The sequence below is a fragment of the Dioscorea cayenensis genome, chromosome 15 (assembly GCF_009730915.1).
Source record: "Dioscorea cayenensis subsp. rotundata cultivar TDr96_F1 chromosome 15, TDr96_F1_v2_PseudoChromosome.rev07_lg8_w22 25.fasta, whole genome shotgun sequence".
Taxonomy (NCBI): Eukaryota; Viridiplantae; Streptophyta; class Magnoliopsida; order Dioscoreales; family Dioscoreaceae; genus Dioscorea; species Dioscorea cayenensis.
The window spans coordinates 22,915,988-22,939,341 of NC_052485.1; the positions used below are offsets into that span (position 1 = coordinate 22,915,988).

Here is a 23,354-nt window from a genome sequence, read left to right on the forward strand (position 1 = left end):
AAATATAAATATAGAAATAAAATAAATTTTAAAATAATATATTAAGAGAAAATTTGAAATATTATTTTCAAATTAATCACCATGAAAATAGATATTGAGTAAATTGTGAGTAAATATTTAGTTTAATAAAAAGATTATATATATATATATATATATATATGAGAGGGTAAGGGCACGGCGATGCGGATTTTCACCCTGCACTCTTCAATCAGGTAAGAGTGAGCATGCCCAAGTGCAGCTGCAGGAGTAGGTGAGCATACCCGCTTGCGAGCCGTCTACTGCAAAAGACTAACTGGGTCATCCATCAGACTTGACAACTCGCATCTCGGTCGAAGAGATGTCATTACCCTCTTTAGACTCAGGAAACCCTCTCGACGGTATACATCGTCGGGATAGGGTACAAATTGCCATCTCTATTGAGATTTGAACAACTTCATAATTAACCCAGTAAAATCCACAAATTTCAAAACCCTTTAGCTCTAGGAGAATGAAAATAAAAATTTCTAGGGGGGTTACATGTAAACTTGCAATTGAGATTTTGTCAATCTTCAAAGGTTATAGTAAAAGGAAAAAATCCAAAAGTGCCTTTCCCGCCCCTTCCTCCTCACCGGCCCAATCCTCCTCCCGGCTTCGCAAACGAAAAACGAAATGAACTTCCTCCGTAGGTCACTCCCCCTTCTCCGCCGCTCCATCCCCTCCAAGATCTTTTCTTCTCCCAGACCCCATCTTCCTCTTCCTCCTCCTCTCTTCTCGAGATCCATCTCCAACCCTAACCCCACCGCTGGACCTATCCCCAATCCATCCTTGTCATGGCGCACCATCCTCCAACCCCTCGCCCTTCTTATTGGTGTCATCGTTGGCGGCGGAGGCATCATCTATTACCTCTATTTTGAGACCGTCCCTTTCAGTAATAACTCCCGCTTGGTCATCGTCTCTCCTTTGGCTGAGCGAAAGATCAGCGAGATCGAGTTTCAGAAGCTGAAGAACGGCCTCGAGGGCAGGATCCTCCCCGCCAACCATCCCGACACCATCCGCGTCCGCCGCATCTCCGAGAACATCATCGAAGCCATTCAACCATGTCTCCACCATGACAAGCGGCAGCGGGGCGATCTCAGGTACGCTTGTGAGATCCAAGCTCTTGAGCGGTCCCCGGAGACTAGGAAGAAGTCGGCGGAGGCTGAGAGATGGGAAGTGCTTGTGGTGAGCGATAAGACTTTCTATGCCTTTTGCCTTCCGTGTCGCAAGATTGTGGTTTCCACCAGAGTTCTTGATCATCTCAGGACGGATGCCGAGATCGCCACTTTGCTTGGGCATGAGGTATCCTTTTTTTTTTTTGTTCTTCCTTGTTATTGATTGAAGTTGAGATGATTCTTTGAGTTTATCTAGTTATTTTTATTTGTTTCTTGGAGGTTGCCCATGTTGTTGCTCGCCATGGTGCGGAGATTGCTACAAAAGACTTGTGGATGGATATTTATTTCAGGCCTTCACATTTCTGTCGGGATCCTGGAGAATTAGCGTATCTTCATCGGAAAGAGGACCTCTGCAAAAGGTATTTCACTTTAATTTCTCTGTAATTTTACCCTTATCCAGGCAATTTAACTTGGTCATTTCATTGTGGCTTATAATTGCTTTTTGTTTTGATCCTGGCGTGGCACTGTGTGTTTCTAGTTCATAATGTCTTTGGATGATATGTAACAATGACTATTCTATTTAATAGTTTAATCAACTAAATTACATTTTTTAATTTGTTGCATGCGGATGAAATTGAACCCTGCATTCCAATTTTATTTTTATTCATACCTTACATGAAAAAATTTAAAGTTAACTTCGTATGTAATTTGGATATATAGTCTTAAGTAATTAAGTTGGTGATAGCAGATAGCTCTCATTGGATCATGATAAATAAATCCAGAGTGATACAATGAGGGAAATGATCAAACTCCTTAGTAACAAGAGATGTAGATTGTCTTGAATTAACATATACATGACTTTTCTTTTTTGAATTTGAGAAAAAAGGTTGACATGATTTTTTTTTTTTTTTGAGCAAAATAATTGACATTTCATGTTTCTGGCACACCATGGGTTAGGGACATGACATGCTGAGAACAATGATACTTGTAAAATATACCCCCAATCAGGCACTTGAAGGACATTGTTGTGCCAGACAAGGAAATGTTCTAAAATTCTGCTAGGGACTGATGGAATTGGCCTTTAGCAACGTTGTTCTGGCCTATAAAGACATTCATTCTCTTGGGGGTGTTTGAGCAAAGTGCCCATAGTAGGTTTCTTACAAGGGCATTATAGTATCAAATATTGTCAGGAGGACGTGGGCTTAGTTTGCAGTTCAATGGATTATCATGTTGAAATATCTTCATTTGTTTAATTTCAAGTAGGTTCATTCTACTTTATTCATTTCTCCCTTTTGCATCTCAACCCAATTATTATGCTTCCTACATCCACTATGAAAAAAAAAATTCTAATTGTGTAGGAAATGAGCATTCAAAATGACTTGGAATGGCCACAAGTAATTTGGAAAGAGTTTTAAGTGGTCACGTTAACATCATGCTAATGGCATTAATTTTGTGTGGTCTTGTACTACTTTCTCCATTTTGATCTACATAGTCACAATTGTACTCCATTATATATCCTGTTTAAGCTAGAAGAGAAGGTAATTGACTAACATGAGTAAATGGTGAACAATCATGTCAACATCAGAAGCATTTTTGTTCCTCAAATGATGCAAATCAGGTTAGGGGTTGGCTGAGTTCCACAGTTACAAGACTGTTTCCCTTGTTTTTATGTTGCATCTTACTCAGCCTCTTTTAGTTTTTACAATTGATTTGTTTGTTTGTTTGTTTGTTAGAATGGAAATGGAGGCAGATCATATTGGCCTCTTGTTGATGGCTTATGCGGGATATGACCTAAGTGTCGCACCAAGAGTTTATGAAAAACTTAAAGGGATCAATCGGAAGACTTTATGGCACTATTCCTCAAGAGAACAGATTGAAGTATTTCTGTCTATGTACTGAGATGTGGTTGCCAGTCATGTTTGTTTCTGATTTCCTTATTAATTGGTTGTAAATCGACTTTTCCTTAGTATCTTCATGTTTTTATGCTGTAAGATTTTAAGTTATATCACTTAATCCATTTTCAGAAATACCTTGCATCCAGTTTGTTAAATTTGAAATTTTAACTTTTACATGAGGCTTGTCAATTAGGCCATGGTGGGGGCTGGGGTTGATTCCTCACGGTACTTAAGATTAATCACATCTAAGGGGATAGACGTCCCCTTATCCTATAGCTAATAAAAATTTTTGAATTGAAATTTTCTATTGGTAACCTTATAAAAAATATAAATTATAAAAAAATTTGTTCATCTGGGTGATTAAAGTAAAAAAATTTTATATGACGTAGAAATTAATATTTTTGCCGTTTTCAAAGATTACGGTATGGAAAAAGAATGATTTTCTAATGAACTTTTTATATACATGACTTTGAATTGTATAAATTACAAAAATGCTAATATAAATAAAAAAATATTTTATGAGGGGTTACATGTAAATTTTCCATTGAGATTTTAATGATTTTCAAAGGCTATATAATAAGGAAAAAATCTTCAAGTTTTTGAATGGAAAATGTACACACATAACCTTATAAAAACTACAAATTAGAAGAGATCTTCATCATCAGCAAAATCAAGATAATTTTTTTTTTGTGGGGTAAATGTAATTTAGATATTGATACTTTCGTCATTTTCAAAAGCTATGGTGAGGGAAAAACAACGATTCTTTTAATGCACCCATTTTAGATACATCCCTTCAAAATTTATAAATTACGAAAATATTAATATAAATAAAAAAACTTATGAGGGGTTACTTGTAAACTTGTGATTGAGATTTTGATGATTTTCAAAGGCTATAGTAATGAGAATCTTCAAGTTTTTCAAATGAAAATTTTCCACATACAACCTTATAAAAAATATAAATTACAAGAAACCCTCCTCATCTGGGAAATCAAAATAAAATTTTTATATGGGGTAAGTGCAATTTATAAATTAATATTTGCATCATTTTAAAAAACTATGGTGAGTAAAAAAAGAATAATTTTCTAATGGACATTCTCTATGTAACGACCACCCAAATGTATAAGGTACAGAAACCTTATTAAAAATCGAAACATTTTATAAGGGTTACAAGTAAAATTTTGATTGAGATTTTGATAATTTTCAAAGACTATATAGTAAAGGAAAATCCTCAAGTTTTGAAATGAAAATTTTAAATGTGTATCATTGTGAAATATATATATATATATATATAAATTACAAAACGCCTTCCTCATATGGAAAATTAAAAAAATATGTGCGGCAAGCATAATTTATAAATTAATATTTGCGCAATTTTCAAACACTGTTGTGACAAAAAACAACGATTTTTTAGTGCACATTTTTTGTACGCATCCCTTGGAAATGTATAAATAAAAAAAACCTTATTATAAATAAAAACATTTTTATAGGGGGTTAAATGCAAATTAGTGATTGAGATTTTGAAGATTTTCAAAACTATAGTAAGGAAAAATCTACTAGTTTTTGAGTTGAAATTTTCTATTTGTAACCTTATAAAAAATATAAATTACAAGAAATTTTGTTCGTCTTGGTAATTAAAGTAAAAAATTTTACACGGCGTAGGAGTACTTTATAAATTGATATTTTCGCCGTTTTAAAAGATTATGGTATACATGTAAATTTTTCATTGAGATTTTAATGATTTTCAAAGGCTATAGTAAGGAAAAAACTTCAAGTTTTCGAATGGAAAATTTCTACGCATAACCTTATAAAAACTACAAATTAGAAGAGATCATCCTATCAGCAAAATCAAGGTAAAAATTTTTATGTGGGGTAAGTGTGATTTAAATATTGATACTTTCGTCATTTTCAAAGGCTATGTTGAGGGAAAACAATGATTTTAATGCTCCTATTTTATATACGGCCCTTCCAAATTAATAAATTATGAAAATGTTAATATAAATAAAAAAAATTATGAGGGGTTACCTGTAAATTTGTGATTGAGATTTTGATGATTTTCAAAGGCTATAGTAGGGGAAAATCTTCAAGTTTTCAAATGAAAATTTTCCACATACAACCTTATAAAAAATATAAATTACAAGTAACACTCCTCATCTGGGAAATCAAAATAAAATTTTTATATGGGGTAAGTGCAATTTATAAATCAATATTTGCGTCATTTTCAAAGACTATGGTGAGTAAAAAAAGAATAATTTTCTAATGGGCATTCTCTATCTAACGCCCATCCAAATGTATAAGGTACATAAACCTTATTAAAAATCAAAACATTTTATAAGGGTTACATGTAAATTTTTGATAATTTTCAAAAGCTATAGTAAGGGAAAATAATCAAGTTTTGAAATGAAAATTTTAAATGTGTATCATTGTGAAAAAATATATATATAAATTACAAAACACCTTCCTCGTATGGAAAATCAAAAATAATTTTTTTTTATGTGGGGCAAGGGTAATTTATAAATTGATATTTGTACAATTTTCAAACACCGTGGTGACGAAAAACAACGATTTTTTAGTGCACATTTTTTGTACGCAACCCTCGGAAATGTATAAATAAAAAAATACCTTATTATAAATAAAAACATTTTATAGGGGGTTAAATGCAAATTTGTGATTGAGATTTTGAAGATTTTCAAAGGCTATAGTAGGGAAGAATCTACTAGTTTTTGAGTTGAAATTTTCTATTTGTAACCTTATAAAAAGTATAAATTACAAAAAATTTTGTTTGCCTTGGTAATTAAAGCAAAAAAATTTTATATGATGTAGGAGTAATTTATATTATTTTCGCCGTTTTCAAAGATTATGGTATGGAAAAAGGAACGATTTTTTAATGAATTTTTTATATACATGACTTTGAATTGTATAAATTACAAAAATGCTAATATAAATAAAAATATTTATGAGGGGTTACATGTAAATTTTCCATTGAGATTTTAATGATTTTGAAAGGCTATATAGTAAGGAAAAAACTTCAAGTTTTTGAATGGAAAATTTACACGCATAACCTTATAAAAACTACAAATTAGAAGAGATCTTCCTCATCAGTAAAATCAAGGTAAAATTTTATATGTGGGATAAGTGTGATTTAGATATTGTTACTTTTGTCATTTTCAAAGGCGATGGTGAGGGAAAATAACAATTTTTTTTAATGCACCTAATTTCTATACGGCCCTTTGAAATTTATAAATTACGAAAATGTTAATATAAATAAAAAAATTATGAGGGGTTACTTGTAAATTTGTGATTGAGATTTTGATGATTTTCAAAGGCTATAGTAAGGGAAAATTTTCAAGTTTTCAAATGAAAATTTTCCATATACAACCTTATAAAAAATATAAATTACGAGCAACCCTCCTCATCTGGGAAATCAAAATAAAAATTTTATATGGGGTAAGTGCAATTTATAAATTAATATTTGTGTCATTTTCAAATACTATGGTTTGTAAAAAAAGAATAACTTTCTAATGGACATTCTCTATCTAACGCCCATCCAAATGTATAAGGTACACAAAACTTATTAAAAAACGAAACATTTTATAAGGGGTTACATGTAAATTTTTGATTGAGATTGTTTATATAGAAAATTTTTATTTCTAATCCCATTAGGAGCTTAGTCTTCTACTTTGAATTAAAATCAAACAAAGAAGAGATAAATAAAAAGAATGATGATAATAGACCATGTTCTCCTACTTCGAATAGGAGTAGAATAAAAAAAGGGAGGCATTATCCTATTCCAAATAGGAGTGAGAGGGTGTAAATAAGAAAATAAATAAAATAAATGAAAAATAATGATGTATAAAAAAAAAGGAGAGAGAATATATGAAATTTTGTTCATCTTCGTAATTAAAGTAAAAAATTTTATATGGCGTAGGAGTAATTTGTAAATTAATATTTTCGCCGTTTTCAAAGATTATGGTGTGGAAAAAGAACGATTTTTAACAAACTTTTTTATATATGACTTCGAATTGTATAAATTACAAAAATGCTAATATAAATAAAAATATTTTATAAGGGGTTACATGTAAATTTCGCCATTGAGATTTTAATTATTTTCAAATGCTATAGTAAGGAAAAAACTTCAAGTTTTTGAATGGAAAATTTACACGCATAACCTTATAAAAACTACAAATTAGAAGAGATCTTCCTCATCAGTAAAATCAAGGTAAAATTTTATATGTGGGGTAAGTGTGATTTAGATATTGATACTTTCTTCATTTTCAAAGGCTATGGTGAGGAAAACAACAATTTTTTTAATGCACCTATTTTCTATACGGCCCTTCGAAATTTATAAATTACGAAAATGTTAATATAAATAAAAAAAATTATGAGGGTTACTGGTAAATTTGTGATTGAGATTTTGATGATTTTCAAAGACTATAGTAAGGGAAAATCTTCAAGTTTTCAAATGAAAATTTTCCTCATACAACCTTATAAAAAATATAAATTACGTGCAACGCTCCTCATCTGGGAAATCAAAATAAAATTTTTATATGGGGTAAGTGCAATTTATAAATTAATATTTGCATCATTTTCAAGGACTATGGTGTGGAAAAAAAGAATAATTTTTCTACTGCGCATTCTTTATATAACGCCAATCCAAATGTATAAGGTACAGAAACCTTATTAAAAATCAAAACATTTTATAAGGGGTTACTTGTAAATTTGTGATTGAGATTTTGATAATTTTCAAAAGCTATAGTAAGGGAAAATCCCCAAGTTTTGAAATGAAAATTTTAAATGTGTAACCTTGTAAAAAAAATATAAATTACAAAACACTTTCCTCATATGGAAAATAAAAATAAATTTTTTTTTTATATGCGATAAGCATAATTTATAAATTGATATTTGCGCCATTTTCAAACACCATCGAAAAACAACGAATTTTTAATGCACATTTTTTATACGCAACCCTTCGAAATGTATAATGCAAAAAAAATCTTACTATAAATAAAAACATTTTATAGGGGTTAAATGCAAATTAGTGATTGAGATGTTGATGATTTTCAAAGGCTATATAGTAAGGAAAAATCTACAAGTTTTTGAATTGAAATTTTCTATTTGTAATCTTATAAAAAATAAAAATTACAAGAAATCTTGTTCATCTTGGGTAATTAAACTAAAAATTTTTATATGGCGTAGGTGTAATTTATAAATTAATATTTTCGTCGTTTTCAAAGATTATGGTGTGGAGCCCTTCAAAATGTATAAAGCACAAAAAAAAAATCTTATTATACATAAAAACATTTTATAAGGGATTACATGTAAATTTGTGATTGAGATTTTGATGATTTTTAAAGTCTATAGTATGGGAAAATGTTCAAATTTTTTAATGGAAATTTTCTATGTTTAAATTTATAAAAAATACAAATTACAAAAAAACTTACTCATCAGAAAAGAAAAATTAAAATCAAAATTTTTATATTGAGACAGTGGAACTCATATATTGATATTTATGCCACTTTCAAATAATATGATGACGACAAACACTGATATTTTAATGCACATTTTTTATATACACACTTGTAAAATATATAAAAAGTACACAAAAATTTTTATCACTCAAATTTTAAATTAAAAAAATTTGTAGGGGTTACTTGTGAATTTTCAATTGAAATTTTGGTGATTTTCAAAGCTATAGTAAGGAGAAATTGCTAAAATTTTTTAATGAAAATATATATATATATATATTTATATATATCCTTCTAAAAATTATAATTACAAGAAATCGCCCAACTTCTAATGACGTAAGTATAATTTTGTGATTGATATTTGCGTCATTTTCATACACTATAGTGAGGAAAAACATAAAAAATTTTAATGGACATTTTCAATATATGACCTTATAAAATATATAAATTACAAAAAATATTTATCTCTCATAATATAAATAAAAGATTTTATAGGTGGTTACATGTAAATATGTCATTGAGATTTTGATGATTTTTAAAGACTATAGCAATTAGCAAGGAAATCTCCTAATTTTTAAATTGAAATTTTCTATAAATAACCTTACTAAAAATACAAATGGCAAGAAATTTTCCTCATTAGGAAATAAAAATAAAAATTTTATATAGTGTAACTGTAATTGATATTTGCTCCATTTTCAAAGACTGTATTGTGGAAAAAGACAGAATTGTTAAATGGACACTTTTTATATATAGCACTATAAAATATATAAATTACAAAAACCTTTATCTCTCAAATTATAAATAAAAAAAATTATTGGGGGTTAAGTGTCATTGAGATTTGTTGATTTTCCAACGCTATATACCTAATTTTTTAATGAAAATTTCCTATAAATAACCTAATAAAAAATATAAATTAGAAGAAGTCTTCTACATTAGGAAAATAAAAATATAATTTTATATAGGGTAAATGTCATTTTGTAATTGTGATTTGAGCAATTTCAAATGGCTATAGTAACACCACTTCAATCCGGTTCTGATATATAATAGTGTAACCACCAGACTTGAACTTTGTTAATAGTCAATGGTTCTTGTTATTGATAGCCTGCTTATGGATTGGAGGCCACATGCATTCAGAATTAGATGCAAACAGCACACCCAAGTAACAATACTCGTTGAAACAAGTGAAAATCCTTCCAGCAAATAATAATAACTGGTCCTTGCCAGGTCATATACATGTGGAATCTTATTCCCCACAAAGCATAACTTTTTTTTTTTTCCTCTTTAGTACGAACTACAAAGCTTCTTTTGCTAAAAAACCAAAATTTTTCAATAACACCAGTTAAACTTAAAATGTTCACATTGACCCCAAGAACCAGTGCCAAGCAGAATGCAAGGCCCTGCTGGTCAGTTTATACTATATACCAAAGAGATCTGTTAACCATTCCCACCTCACATATCAGAGGTCTGTCTGTCCCTTAACCAGTCTCACCTTAACATTTCAGTAGCAACTATATGCTCTTTCTGGCGACATGATTCATATATACCACCATCAAACACAAAAAAATTGGCCAACAAGTATCTAAACCAAAAGGTGTTGATCTCAATATACATATCTGCATTATTAGCATAAAATAAATCAGTCACCTTAGTGAGTGAGAGAGGTCAATGCATCACAGCCACAAAATTGGGATGCTAAATCATCTGTAATTGGCAAACTTAATTTTGAAAAGACAAAAGACATCATATTTGTAAACTAAGATCAGTAATACAAAGGTCATTAATAATTATGCCATGATATTCATCCAAAGGAAGACTAAATATGTTTAGTTATATTCAACCTTACCAAAGAAACCAGTGTAGAAAAATGCATCATTTGGACTGCGAAACTTACAGCCGTTTAATACCATCTTGAGAACTTTCCAAAATAGCAGTTCCACACTCCCTCAGCCAGATTATCTATCTCTCCACTTGAATCGTCCTCAATGAAGGTGTTACTCTTATTCCTCAACTGTAGCTTTCCAGTCAAAGTAATTTGCTCACACTCACCATCTGTTCCAGCCTCAACCAGCTCAGCTTTCCTCTTCAAGACAAAGCACGCAACTTCAATGTCCTCCTTGTACACGCTGAAGTTCGCCTCATCATAAATTTGATGAAGTCCAGATTCACTTTTCCCTCCATTGATAATCAAAATTTCCCTAGCTGCTTGTTTCTCCAATGATATAAGCATATAAACAGTCATAAAGCAGGTAACAGTGGAAAATATTAGGGGTAGGAAGTAGAGAAGAGCTCTGAAAATGATTGGGAAGAAAAAGGAAAATAATAATGCACACGAGAATGAGGAGGCAATGCCAAAACGACTTTGCAAAAAATCCTTCAAGACATTAGTATCAAAGATCTCACATAAATCAATAAAACTAGTATGCATGCCTACTTAGAAATGGGCGAGTGATCTATTACTGGGTTAGCAAGTTTGCGTCAGGATGCTTTATAGCAAGTTATCAGTGCTTAGTTTGTGGCTGTATTAATATGCAGTGGGAAAAAGATGAGAGAACATTACTTTGATTGCTTTTTCAAGGGTATAAAGTGTGCTTTGGAAGAAGAATTGAACAAGTAAAGGCCCCATTTCTTTAGCCAAAATTCCTGCCCTCTTATACAAATTGGTCTTCCAAAAGCTTTTTTATGTGAAAGCAAAATGCTGAGAATCTGCCCATCTGAAGGGGCACTGGAGCTAACATGTTTAGGGGAATCATTTCTTCTAATTTCACAAGTCATCAATGGGTACTAAAACTCCAAGCATACATAAACAAAAACACAAGTCTCATCCACATAAGCTGATCTTGTCAAAGGCGAACATGCTGATATATTCCAGTTCCAGATGCCTTTTCTTCTCATAGAAGCAACCATGGCTTTAATATGAACTGAATCTGATGCCTAAACTTATCTACACAGGGATGCTTCACCCTGAGCTCTCAAATCGTGTTCTGCACTAACTCCCTTGGATAGAACAACAATTCGAGCCACAAATGTGTTAAAGTGGGGAGAAATTTGATCTTCCAAACTTCTGGTATGGTTTCCTATTCACCATTTCAAAATATAAGTTTTTGTCTAAGAATCAAAGAAACAAAAGATAAAGCATCACCCTATGCAATCCTCAACCTGAATCTACTTTTCTTACAGTTTTATACATGCATTATATGCTTACAGCATTTCATTCACATAAAGAAAATTTGTATCTGAGAAATGCATGGTGCTTGGAAAAATAACCTGAACACAGATTATCTTCGCATTACACGCTGTCGTTCCCTCTTCCGAAAACGCTCAAGCATAAACTCATCTGTGGCAGCTTGCCTCTGCCCAACACCTTCTGTGCTACTATTTTCTGTTGATTTAGTTCCGGCTCCATCAGCTTGTACACCTCGATCTTTGTAAAGGTCTGGATGATCTGCATGCAAATTCATGAAGATATAATCTGCTGTTAAGGGAAACAAGCACACTCGTGCAGGAAACGTAAATCTCACCAGATTAATACATGTGATCTGTTCACAGGTATGATTAAAAAAAGAGAACTCTAATAATGGAAGCCAACACCAAGCAAGAATATATTTGATAAAACATAGACAATAGATACACATATAGGACACTCTAGAAAACTAATGATGTGATGAAACAAAGTTCAGTTGCGAAAACCTCTCCACAAATTATCCATACAACTTGTCCGATTAAAAGGTAAAAACTTACCAACCTCCACCATCACATCTCAAGGGCACAAGTTTTGATTGTTTTATTCATCATGAAGATCACGTGTGAAAGAAGTAAAAGATATCCAACAAACCTCTCCGAAGCTTTTCAGCGTAATCCCGGCCACGCTGGAAATAATCAGCACTATAGCTTGAGGGGATACTTAGTTCTGACTTCATTTTACCAACAAGCCTCTTATCTTGCAGCAGCTTTTTAGCTGCTTCTGTTTCTTCAATATTTCGTAATTTGTACCTGAAATAAATGAAACAAAAGCACATGCAGTCAATACACAGGCAGGAATACTGAAAAAGAAAGTTAAAATACATTTTTGTGCTTGGTTGAGAGGGAAGTCAGGAGTAAAGGTATCTTGATCGTTATATCAGAACACTGGAGATCTTCATGTAGGATTTTCCCACTTAAGATTTCTCAACTTGCATAAGTTTCAATGTCAGTTAACAAAAGTTTTCTGGTAATGTTGCTGTGGTTGGTCCCCCTTTTTGCACTAAATAATTATATCCATGTTCCTATTAAGAAAATCAAAATGAAGCAAAAACATGATAACTATATGGACAAGACCGGCAGAAGAAGAAAGTTCAGATGTTTAGCAATAGATTCTTTCCAAAATTTCTTAGTATGGTGGAAAAAAAAAAATCACATGCTTTACATGCCATGCATTGAAAGAGAAGAAAGGAAGTCTCATAGGAAAAAAGAAAACTAGACACACATTCAGAGAGCATAAACTATCATTTGAGCATTTGGGACAACAAGCAGCAATCTAAAAACTGAAAAATTTCCAAGTTGTGTATATAAAAATACATCAGATCTTATAGTTGCCATCATTTTTCTTCACTCCTGAAGTAATGTATTGTTTCATAAATATCATTTTGTTTTATCAGTATTTCACAAAATTTAATCTCCTTCACCAAGTTTTTGACAACTCTACTATTGAGTCTTGGCTAATAATTTATGCCAGAAGTAGCAGGGCAGTAATAAGTGAATGAACATACTCTATAGGGAGTTGAACCTCAGCAATCCCAGTTGTCCATTGAGTAGAACTTTCCTCTGAGTTCCTCTTCTTTACCTGAAAGAGTTAAAAAATTAAATTAAATTCAGAAAAGAAAATTCCTATTTTTGACGAGCAAATCCACAGTGAAACGCATAAAAAAAGGCCTCAACCTTGAGATGCTCAGGCACAACATACAGTTGGTCAACAGGATCGTGTTCCTCCTTATCACTAGCATCAACTTTCTTTCCTTTCTTCTTGGCCAGTTCTTGTTCTACATACCTCAACCTTTACAAACCAAGGCCAAATTTTTAGGCAAAGTTATAAGATTATGGCCCATTATTAATGGCATTTTCTTCAAGTATGTTACTAAAATAAAATCTAGTGGAGTTAAAGAAGGGATACATGTGGGGATCTTCGACAGTGACGGCGGTTTCCTGGGCGAAGGTATCCTGGAGAACAAGATCCTCCTTCTCGCCCTCCCCATCGCCAGCTCGGTGGGCGGTGGACTTGGCAGTGAGTAGGGCGGGGATTCCAGGCTTCTTCTCCCGGTTCTTTTGCATGAGCCTTACCGCCTCCAATGCCAACCTTGGGGAAATCAAGAGGAACAAAAAGACATACACAAAAATCAAGGTTTTATATCGCATCGCTGCAAAAGAAACCCTAGAGAAGAGAATATCGAATCGGGATGAAAAAATCAAATCTTTGATCAACCCACCTTCGTTCTTCTTCGTCATCTGAATCGGCCGTGGTGGGGTTCTGATCCAAAGGTCGCTTCCTGAAATTTTTGGTGGGCATCGTTGGGGATCCAAGAAGATAACAAAGATGGAAAGAAGGAGAGCGTCCACAACCACAGCAGCAGCAACAGGGTTTAATGTGTTTTATTTCACTATATAATGATTGTTACCGGTGATGATGAATTATTAGATTTTTAATTAATTAATAACCGAGATCCAGGTCCCAAGTCCCAACCTGGATGTTTTCACTGTCGTGCTTGTACTCATACTGGATTTGTTGGGCCCATTAGCTATTATTTCTCGGCCCGACCCACTTCTCTTTTCTTCTCTTCTCTTCTCTTGGGATTGATATCTCCGTTCGAGATTATGAATCTTTGAGCCATTAATTGTTGACTCGGTTCAGCAATGCTCCATCCAATCCAATTTGGAGCTGGTACAGTGGTAATTAACATACCCGGCTTTTCAACTTAATTATTAATAACTGATTTAGGTTCCGTGAAAATAATTATAAAAAGAAGCTTGGATTATTGATGTTGCAAATAATTATTAATTAACTAGTCATATGAAAAAATGCATGATCAGACTATTCTCGTCCGCTTGACTTGAGAGAGAGCGCGGGACTCGGTCCAATAACGAAAACCAAAAAGAGCTGTGAGGCGAGAGGGAGAGAGAGAGAGGGGGTTGCGGTCCACCTCATGATCGCTTCAGTGCCTTCTCAGCCATTGGTTATATTTAGATGCATCCCTCTTAAACTGTATTCAGGGTGCTCATACAAGCCTATATAAATCTCCAGGCGAACAAGGTCAATCCCACGCCCATCTCTTTCTCACTTCTCTCATCAGCTGAGTAGCGCGTTACGTTGCGATTCGTCTCTTGACGAACTGAAGTGAGGGAGAGAACCAATGGCCAAGTTCCAGCTGCTCGCCACTCTCTGCCTCCTCTCTGCCATTGCTGCTATCGCTCTGGCATCCCCAAAGCCCCAGTTCACTATCCAAGGCCGAGTATATTGTGACACTTGCCGGGCAGGCTTTGAGACCACTGCAACCGAGTACATTAAAGGTAACGTCAACGATGACGACGACGACGACGACAAAAAATAAATATATAAATATATATATATATATATATTCACGTTCCACGGATAATGTATAAATTTATGATCATATATAGGAGCCAAGGTGAAGATGGAATGCAAGCGTTACGACAACGATGAAGTGTCGTACGAAGCTGAGGCGGTGACAGATGGCAGCGGTACCTACTCGATCACCATCAACAACGACCACCAGGACGAGATCTGCGAGGTGGTGTTGCTGGAAAGCCCCTTGGCTGGCTGCAACGAGATCGTGGTCGGAAGGAACAGAGCCCGTGTTGTGCTCACCCAGAATAGTGGCATGTCATCCGGTGTTCGCTATGCTAACTCCCTCGGCTTCTACAAGGAAGATCCACTCCCACTTTGCGGTGAATTACTCCAGATGTTCGCCTTGGATGATTGATTTCATTACACCAAGCATAAATTTAAGCAGCACCAACATGCGCAGGCATTTGGAAACGGAAATGCATGCTCCTCTTTATTACTTAATAAATTACTTGCTTAATTAATTACCTCCTCGTCTTTGTCAAATAATCTATAATACCTAATCATTCAACAACAAAAAATAATGTACCATCCAAGGCACTGCACTTGCTACCTTATTTATCATCATGTTGGCTCATCGCTGCTTTGTTTTTTTTTTTATTAATTAATTACCACAGCTATTAATTAAGGTTGCAATCTATCCTATATTTTATTCTCAATGAAGAAATTATTCATTCATTCATTCATGCTCGTTTTGCTTTTTGAGAGTACGAAACATATGAAAATTAACGAACAATCCTTTGAGGATGACAATGATGATGAAAAGAACAATTAATCAAGAAGATGACCATGGATACATATAGGACTTTGACAATGATAAAAAAAGAACAATTAATCAAGAAGATGACCATGGATACATATAGGTCCAAAGATTAGCAGCCTCGTCGTGAGCATACATACCCTCGGCCGCGACAAGCCAGATGCACTGACTGGAGCATCGTATTTCGTCCCTCTTGTAGTCATAGGCGTCGAACACAAAATTAAGAGTGGGATTCATGAGGTTGCAGAAGAAGAGGGTCGTCCCCCAAACATTTGGATTGAAGCCCCACACGAACTCCTGCCCCTCTGCCAAAGTCTGCTGCTGTAGGTCATCGTCCTTGGATTTGCAGTGCAAGCTCAAGTTCTTTCCTCCCCCAAGCCTGTTTTGTATATGCACAGTCGTCCTGCCATTGCCTCCTCCGCCAGCCTCCAGTACCGATTTGGTATCTTCGCTCCAGATCACCACCTTAGGCCCAAACAGGATCACTGTTTCATTGCTCAGCTGCTCTGCCCCGGAAACAGAGGCCACACAGCATAGACAAGATGAGCCTAAAAACAGCAGCAGCAGAACCTTCGAGCGAGGATCCATGTGAGATAGGAAAATGGACACACACACACACACACACACAGAATTGGGGGTTTATAATTGTTGTAATTATTAAATAAAAATTGATGAGAATTGAAAAATATAAATTACTTCAATTAATATATATATATATATATTATTTTATTTTATATAAAATATACATGTTCCTAATTTTTGTTAGTTGTTACTATGAGTTTTGATTAGTATTACCTTGTTATCTCCAAACTTACATAAATTACAAAATTTCTTAATCACATAATTGCTTCCCCAAACACACCACAATCACAGCATTTGTGTATTGTTGGTATCAGCCATAGTATGGTGCTTGTTCTGGACGGAGTCTCACACCCGGTGATTTGCCTGACTTAATCATGCATGTTGATGATGACTTGCTTGGACTTTTTTATTCCCACTTCCTTGTACATGACTGGATTGCTGAAGCAGCTATCTACGCATGCACCACTATAAACTACTTTACCATTTAGTTATGACACGCAACATTCAAACTAAAAAAAAAAAAAAGCAGAAAAAGCTGGGAAGCAGATTTTTTTTCCCACGCGCACAGCCTTTTATTACACAAAATAAGGGGCAGCATTTAAAGTCTGAAACAAAATAATTTCAGAATCTTGAAAACAAGAAGTCTATCCATCGTCATCTAATGTCAGGTTAAAAAACTGGAACGCGTTTTGAATTTATGAAGCTCTCATACATACAGCAGACGTGTCTAACCACAGCCAGTCAGCCAAAAACTCAGTGGTTTGTGCATTATGTGCAACATTTCTTGTCACCCTCAGCAAAGTGCAGAAATGTTTAGATGATGGTGTTGTCTGCAATCGTGGAGTTCTTTAACACCACAGTGATCCCAGAACGAATGTAGAAGCCATCTTCTGGTCTGTCAGCCTCTTGCACATTCTACACCAGCGATTATGGAGAAGCATAAGTAGAGTTATCAATATTCATATTTGCAAAAGTGTGACCAGAAACAATACATTCACATTTTATCCTGCTGAAAAATGTGCTAGCAAATTGATATATCATGGCAATACTTGTTAGCAAGGCATTTGCAAAGTTGAAATCTTAAGAAAACATGAACACATCTTAAACAACTCTTCTACCTTCAAATTATTCCTGTGCCTCAATACTATACAATTCAACTGCCGTGACACATTCTTTTTTCCCAATTCACATAAGAAAAGCAATATCTATATATATATGGCACTTGACCCGAGCAAAAATCATCACTGGTTTATAAATTTATGAACTGCAAGGTCAACATTACCATAGAGTATACTTAATGTTAACCAACAAGATTATGGATCAGATGACCATTTTGAATTCAATTTAAGACAATTAAGGAGCAATATTGAGAAGTTTTAGATAACTTACATCTCCATTTGCAATTACCACATTCTTTCCAATCCTCGCATTTTTGTCAATAATACAATTCCTAATGGAAGTGAAAAAATGAGGTGGCTATTAGTATTCAAGTGGGATCAAACATAAGACTGGGCTTGAATTACCTGATTTTGGTGTTTGCTCCAACTCCAATGGGAACTTTTCCCTGTCTCAGACAAAAATTTCTCTCTGTCTCAGTCTGATAATAGTCTGCACCCATCATCATAGTATCCTGATCAACATGAACTAAGTAAGACCTTTCCCCTGTGTAAATCTAGTTCTGCATGATAAAGTTTAAAAATGAAAGGGCAAAGAATAACTCCTATATATCATGGGAAGGACATACAAAACAATCAATTGTTGTCTTGATGTTTGATAATTAAAACATGTAGGCTAAGTACCAATGCTCCGATAATTTAAAAAAAAAAAAACAGAAATGACAACAATTAATCAAGGAAATGGTAATCAAACAAAGAAGAACTTCCCAGCTAGCTTTGAAACAGTTTAGAAAAATAACATAAAACAAGTTAATAATCCTAGTCTCCTAGAACAATGCCTGCCAGCAACTAAGAAACAATATGCTGGTACCTATCAGAAAATAATTAACTCTAAAGAAAAGGTCAGCTCATTTGGAACATGAAGGTACTGGTTCCAGATTTTAAACCAGAAAAGGTGCAAATCCAGAAGATCCAGAAGATGGAATTGAAAAGTAAATAAAATGGAAACTTCATGAGATATGAATGCAAGAAGAAAACAAGTCACCTTGAGCTCAACTCCATGTTCTAGCCTTGATCGCACTCCAACCACAGAGTGTTCAACACAACATCCAGCCAAGAAACATCCATGAGATATTATAGAGTTTGAAACCTGAAAAAAATTAGACATATTCCAGTCACATTAGTCATAATAAAGATTATTATCCCTTGAACGTCATTAGCAGAAAATCATACCCTGCACTTCTCAGCTTTAGTTGGGGGAAGATATCGAGGTGATGTGAATATTGGCTTTGAAGGATCATAAAAATGAAACTTGGGAGGCTTCAGAAAAACATAGATTAATCTCAGCCATTAGGAAAGAAAATGATTATTTGAAAACATATCTCCAAAAAGTTCAGTCATTCGAACAATACTTGGTCAGTAAGAGCTAGGTTTGCATCAAAGAATGATTTTATCGTACCAATATCTTCCCAGTACCCACTGAAAAGATATGCCTGTTAAAGTAACAAGACTTGCATTTGTTAGTTGACTCTTAATATCAGTCCATCAGAATCTGTACTCAGGGAGAACCAAAATCAGATATTTATTCAGGCATATTAGAAACATGAATTCTGATGAAGCATTGGGCCTTCCTATGCTGCATTCTCCATGGTTGAACATGGTTTATCCATTTTTCTCAAGTAAAAAATTTTGTTAGGGTAATATACATACCACTACATAATAAGTTTGTAGAAACTAAGAGTGACTAGATTTAAATATCTCCTGCATACCTGGACATTGTACTCTTTAGCAGCCAATGGTATAATCTCCGAGCCAAAGTCATTGGCATTAGGATAACGCTGTCTAAGAGACCAGAGAGACAAATAATTGTTCAAATATAATAAATTGATTATAACCACTGTAAATATTAAGAGTGTACTATTTAAATTGTTTAAAGAATTCAGTAATTTGAATAGCAAGTTAATTCAAAAATCCAATAAAGATGGAGCAATTGATGAAAATGAAAATTGAGAATAGTTCACTTATAATTTCTAGATTAGAAATAATATATAAAACTTTGATACTTATGCAAAAGCCAACTAAAAATGTTACAAGTATCATTTAGCAGCAAACAACGGCTTATTGAGGTAAAGATTGCTTGGCATGTGAGGAACAGTCACTGGTATTTTGCATGCTAGAATCTATCACAAATAAACATTGAATAAGGATGTGCACACTTGCCATATGAACTAGACAGTTAATAATGCAAAATACACCCATCAAAAGGTAAATTTAAGACCAAAAAAAAAGGATCTCAGATGACACAGACAGTTCTGCAGTATATCTCATACATATCTGAGAATGAGCACAAACTGAATTTGGGAGATAATAATCTGAGGTCCATTTTATTAACAACAATCAACTACTACATTCTTATCATCTATAATGGAGGTACCTAATTAAATTGCCAGATCCAATATCTGAACAGTTACCTCAGAAGCTTCAGCAGAACATCTGTCTTAAACAAGTATATTCCCATAGATGCAATGTAGGGAAAACTTTTTGCCTCTTCAGGAAATAAACCAAGAATGGATGTGTCCACTTGCTACATAACCAAAGGCATTTTCCAGGTTAGGTGAGAAAAAAAGAAAGCTCCAACAAGCCAATATAGTTTCATGAAATATATTGCAGTGGCGTCACTCATTCGTCAACTATACCACCAAAGCAAGAACCAAGAAGGCTGGCATTAAATAGAAAAAAAAAAAAAAACTACCATTGTTCTCAGACGTTCACCCTTGGGTTTTTCTAGGAACTGACAAATGCGTCCATTTCCGTCAATCTTCATCAATCCAAAATCAGAAGCGCGACTGCAGCATAAAATTGAACAGGGATCATGAACCATTCTGAAGCTTCCTCAGTAGCAAATAATGGCAATATATTATACAAGGGTAGACAAAATTACCACTCATCCATTGGGATGCAAGAAACGGAAATATCAGCCCCAGAGTCAATATGCTTCTGCATGGTTATCATATCCCAAATCATTTTAACTGGCAAAAGAAATAGGAGACATGCTAAATCAATACATGCTGGTACAAATAGAATCAAACCTGCACAAAGTCCATATAATCCATACGGTAAAGATGATCTCCAGATAATATCAGTATGTTCTCAATATGTCTCAGCTTAGCATCCTAGAAACATAACAGCAAAAAAGCTCAAAAAGCTTTATTGAAGAAAGCAATATGAACCGACCATTAATAGCAAGCATTTGATAATTGCCTATGATGAATTTGTCTATTCATTATATAAGCATGAATCATTTAGACAAATTAATTGTGAAAATCAATGTGTGTAGCTGCTGTTCCCTAAAACCACCTCAAAGAGCCAAATAAATTGCCTCACAGCATCTGCTGTTCCCTGAAACCACCTCTTCCCGGATTCTCCAGGTGTTTGAGTAGCCGCTAGCACCTGCAATTTTCAGATTATTATGACTTCAAAGGAAATATAGAGTCCTGATGTGGTTGACATACCTCAACAAACCCATGACTAAAGTTGACACCATTGACAAAATCATACGTTCGAGCAAGATGACGGTTGAGAGATTGAGAGTTGAACTGGGTTAGGATGTAAATCTTATTGATCCCACTATTGATACAATTGCTCATTGGAACATCAATAAGACGATAACTTCCACCAATTGGTACCTTACAAGAAGGTGGGGAAAAATAGATTTGTATAAGTTGTGGTGCCTTTGATGAAATGATGCGAAGTCAGAACATTTCACTATGGTAAATGGATAACTTATACACGTATATAAATATGCGTATGTATGCATGCATGCATATGTGTCTGTATAATTCTGTGGAATTAATACCCAGATTCAATAAAATAACAAAAACAAAAGAAAAAGATGATTTTTCTTGATTTGGCTTCAACCTGTGAGCATAAAGGAAGGAAAGGAAGATACTCAAGTAACTCAACTAGTGATAATATAATCCCTTTTAAATGTGAAGGCTGATGACTACAGTCAAGAGGCTTGTAAATTATACAAAAGAGTTTTATTTATTGCTATTTGCTAGCTCAAATCCTCATTTGATTATTTTGAAGGAACAAAGGCACAAGTGGTTAATGAGGATTGTAGATTCTTTAGGTGAGATGGAAAAAAAAAAAAGATGAAAAAATTAGTAATGCTTACAGCAGGCTTAGCCCTTCTGCGGGTAAGAGGGAAGAGCCTGGTTCCAGCTCCTCCACCCAGTATAATGGAGGCCACCGTCTTCGGATCAGCTGGCGTCATTCCAAGGCTCTGTTCCTGCAATGCCTGCCCATTAAGATCAATTAGTCACTAGTGAAACAGACAGAGAGAAATATACACAGATAAAGATATATATATATATATATATACATATACATATATATATATATATATAGAGAGAGAGAGAGAGAGAGAGGGCTATTACCAGGTATTCCTTGGCTACGTCGGCAAAGACGGAAGAGTTGATGGCAGCGCGTCCAACTCCGAGCTCGGATCTTGGTCCACTAATATTCCTGTGATGTTTCTGCTTCTCAGACATGGAATAAGAAATCCGATCGCCGAAAAAGGATGATGGCGATCGCAGAAGTTTGGTCGGACAATCACAGCGGTGCTTGGCAGAGTGGCCGACAGATGCACGCATTGAGGAGGAAGAAGAAGAAGAAAACATTTGAGAGAGTGCTCCGGTCATGATATATAGAACAATCCCAAACACGTCTTGCTCCTAATGTAGTAATGTTAATGGAGAGGGAGTGTGCTAGTAGGATTCGTGGGGAAGACAGACAAGGCAAGCTGTGGCATGGCATAGCATAGCAGAGTCCAATTAACACTAACACACAAAATTCAGATATATATATATATATATATATCCAAATAATATAAATTAATTAATAATGGTAGATCGATCATTGATCAGAAAGACAAGGCTTCCGGAAGGATAAGAAGGGAAGAAGACGAGAGCAAGTTCAAAGTCGTCAGCAATTAAAGTAACAAATAAAAATGATTTCGAGATTCGCGGATTTTCCCAAAGCGTGAGAACTGACTCCTGACTGAGACTTCACGGGAAAGGTTGTTGGGATTTTATCAGATAAATAAATATACATTATATAACTATGAGTGACTTAATTTGCTCCGCTTTTTTAAGTTTTCAATTTGAGATTCTGATTCCTGAATATAGTCTTTCGCCACTATTAATGGTGGGTGGACGCTGACCATTTCGATGATCACTTGCCAAATTGCATCGAGTAGAGACGGTGGTGAGTCTCGTGATCATGTGTAGTCCTAAATTTCTTAAGCGACCACTTCCAAAATATGTATGATTTCCCGGGTTTTTTTTTATCTCACTGATATAAATGATTTTTAACGACCCCTAAGAACACTGGTTGTGTTGAAGAATTATATATTTTCATTGAATCATATTGACGTTAAATACAGCAGATACAAATGAGTAATAGAGTTTGTTACAACAGAAAGATATATCATCTAATGGAAGATTACATTTAAGCAGGATAAACTATAGATAAGACTAAGCTAACTAATATTTGACTTGGTAGATTCTTGATCATCTGAAATCAGTTTAACACGCCCCCGCAAGATGGAGGCTCCATTGGAGACTCCGATCTTGGACCGAAGAACAGTAAATTGTTGACGACTTAAGGCTTTGGTGAGGACATCAGCCAGCTGATCTTTAGTGGAGATGTGATGAACTCTGAGTTGGCCATTTGTGACACATTCTCGGACAAAATGATAATCAAGAGAAATATGTTTCATTCTGGAATGGAAGAC

At 34.4% G+C, this 23,354-nt stretch overlaps 6 protein-coding genes across 8 annotated transcripts; 2 read left to right on the forward strand and 4 right to left on the reverse strand.

Moving 5' to 3' along the window:
- Positions 1–582: 582 nt before the first annotated feature.
- On the forward strand, positions 583–3,157 carry LOC120278189 (mitochondrial metalloendopeptidase OMA1-like). Its single transcript, XM_039285122.1, has 3 exons — positions 583–1,317; positions 1,410–1,549; positions 2,864–3,157. The coding sequence occupies exons 1-3, from the start codon at positions 649–651 to the stop codon at positions 3,027–3,029; spliced, it is 975 nt and encodes a 324-aa protein (XP_039141056.1). The 5' UTR covers positions 583–648; the 3' UTR covers positions 3,030–3,157.
- A 6,910-nt stretch (positions 3,158–10,067) lies between these two features.
- LOC120278195 lies at positions 10,068–11,038 on the reverse strand. Its single transcript, XM_039285131.1, has one exon. It carries the CDS (start codon positions 10,910–10,912, stop codon positions 10,385–10,387), a length of 528 nt encoding a protein of 175 aa, XP_039141065.1. The 5' UTR covers positions 10,913–11,038; the 3' UTR covers positions 10,068–10,384.
- On the reverse strand, positions 10,554–14,172 carry LOC120278190 (protein COP1 SUPPRESSOR 2). 3 transcript variants are annotated; one of them, XM_039285125.1, is made up of 7 exons: positions 13,947–14,172; positions 13,634–13,816; positions 13,402–13,516; positions 13,233–13,306; positions 12,320–12,477; positions 11,752–11,929; positions 10,554–10,686 (listed from the first exon to the last, which is right to left on the reverse strand). In XM_039285125.1, exons 1-6 carry the CDS (start codon positions 14,024–14,026, stop codon positions 11,763–11,765), a joined length of 777 nt encoding a protein of 258 aa, XP_039141059.1. In that variant the 5' UTR covers positions 14,027–14,172; the 3' UTR covers positions 10,554–10,686; positions 11,752–11,762. The 3 variants fall into 3 exon arrangements, with proteins under 3 accessions (XP_039141059.1, XP_039141057.1, XP_039141058.1); XM_039285123.1 differs by lacking the exon at positions 10,554–10,686 and adding an exon at positions 11,090–11,561 and having other exon boundaries at positions 13,947–14,170; XM_039285124.1 differs by lacking the exon at positions 10,554–10,686 and having other exon boundaries at positions 11,631–11,929.
- A 549-nt stretch (positions 14,173–14,721) lies between these two features.
- On the forward strand, positions 14,722–15,664 carry LOC120278197 (major pollen allergen Lol p 11-like). The gene is made up of 2 exons (XM_039285133.1): positions 14,722–15,024; positions 15,136–15,664. The coding sequence occupies exons 1-2, from the start codon at positions 14,868–14,870 to the stop codon at positions 15,456–15,458; spliced, it is 480 nt and encodes a 159-aa protein (XP_039141067.1). The 5' UTR covers positions 14,722–14,867; the 3' UTR covers positions 15,459–15,664.
- Positions 15,665–15,819: 155 nt separating this feature from the next.
- On the reverse strand, positions 15,820–16,468 carry LOC120278196 (self-incompatibility protein S1-like). The gene has a single exon (XM_039285132.1). It carries the CDS (start codon positions 16,446–16,448, stop codon positions 15,936–15,938), a length of 513 nt encoding a protein of 170 aa, XP_039141066.1. The 5' UTR covers positions 16,449–16,468; the 3' UTR covers positions 15,820–15,935.
- A 528-nt stretch (positions 16,469–16,996) lies between these two features.
- LOC120278183 (glucose-1-phosphate adenylyltransferase large subunit 4, chloroplastic/amyloplastic-like) lies at positions 16,997–22,502 on the reverse strand. The gene is made up of 15 exons (XM_039285107.1): positions 21,997–22,502; positions 21,735–21,857; positions 21,070–21,243; positions 20,915–21,007; positions 20,647–20,730; positions 20,499–20,554; positions 20,310–20,403; positions 20,029–20,141; positions 19,327–19,399; positions 18,970–19,050; positions 18,791–18,877; positions 18,603–18,707; positions 17,966–18,072; positions 17,832–17,892; positions 16,997–17,357 (listed from the first exon to the last, which is right to left on the reverse strand). Exons 1-15 carry the CDS (start codon positions 22,258–22,260, stop codon positions 17,256–17,258), a joined length of 1,617 nt encoding a protein of 538 aa, XP_039141041.1. The 5' UTR covers positions 22,261–22,502; the 3' UTR covers positions 16,997–17,255.
- Between the last annotated feature and the right edge of the window lie 852 nt (positions 22,503–23,354).

Excerpts from the sequence above, each read along its gene's own strand:
- LOC120278189 (XM_039285122.1), top strand. The coding sequence starts at position 649 with ATGAACTTCCTCCGTAGGTCACTCCCCCTTCTCCGCCGCTCCATCCCC. Across the intron at positions 1,318-1,409 it reads CCACTTTGCTTGGGCATGAG|GTTGCCCATGTTGTTGCTCG; the intron begins GTATCCTTTTTT and ends TGTTTCTTGGAG. Across the intron at positions 1,550-2,863 it reads AAAGAGGACCTCTGCAAAAG|AATGGAAATGGAGGCAGATC; the intron begins GTATTTCACTTT and ends TTTGTTTGTTAG.
- LOC120278195 (XM_039285131.1), bottom strand. The coding sequence starts at position 10,912 with ATGCATACTAGTTTTATTGATTTATGTGAGATCTTTGATACTAATGTC.
- LOC120278190 (XM_039285125.1), bottom strand. The coding sequence starts at position 14,026 with ATGCCCACCAAAAATTTCAGGAAGCGACCTTTGGATCAGAACCCCACC. Across the intron at positions 12,478-13,232 it reads GAGGTTCAACTCCCTATAGA|GTACAAATTACGAAATATTG; the intron begins GTATGTTCATTC and ends CATTTATTTCAG. Across the intron at positions 11,930-12,319 it reads CGCTGAAAAGCTTCGGAGAG|ATCATCCAGACCTTTACAAA; the intron begins GTTTGTTGGATA and ends ATTTGCATGCAG.
- LOC120278197 (XM_039285133.1), top strand. The coding sequence starts at position 14,868 with ATGGCCAAGTTCCAGCTGCTCGCCACTCTCTGCCTCCTCTCTGCCATT. Across the intron at positions 15,025-15,135 it reads TGCAACCGAGTACATTAAAG|GAGCCAAGGTGAAGATGGAA; the intron begins GTAACGTCAACG and ends GATCATATATAG.
- LOC120278196 (XM_039285132.1), bottom strand. The coding sequence starts at position 16,448 with ATGGATCCTCGCTCGAAGGTTCTGCTGCTGCTGTTTTTAGGCTCATCT.
- LOC120278183 (XM_039285107.1), bottom strand. The coding sequence starts at position 22,260 with ATGACCGGAGCACTCTCTCAAATGTTTTCTTCTTCTTCTTCCTCCTCA. Across the intron at positions 20,731-20,914 it reads AATTTATTTGGCTCTTTGAG|GATGCTAAGCTGAGACATAT; the intron begins GTGGTTTTAGGG and ends TTATGTTTCTAG. Across the intron at positions 17,358-17,831 it reads TGGTAATTGCAAATGGAGAT|AATGTGCAAGAGGCTGACAG; the intron begins GTAAGTTATCTA and ends TCGCTGGTGTAG.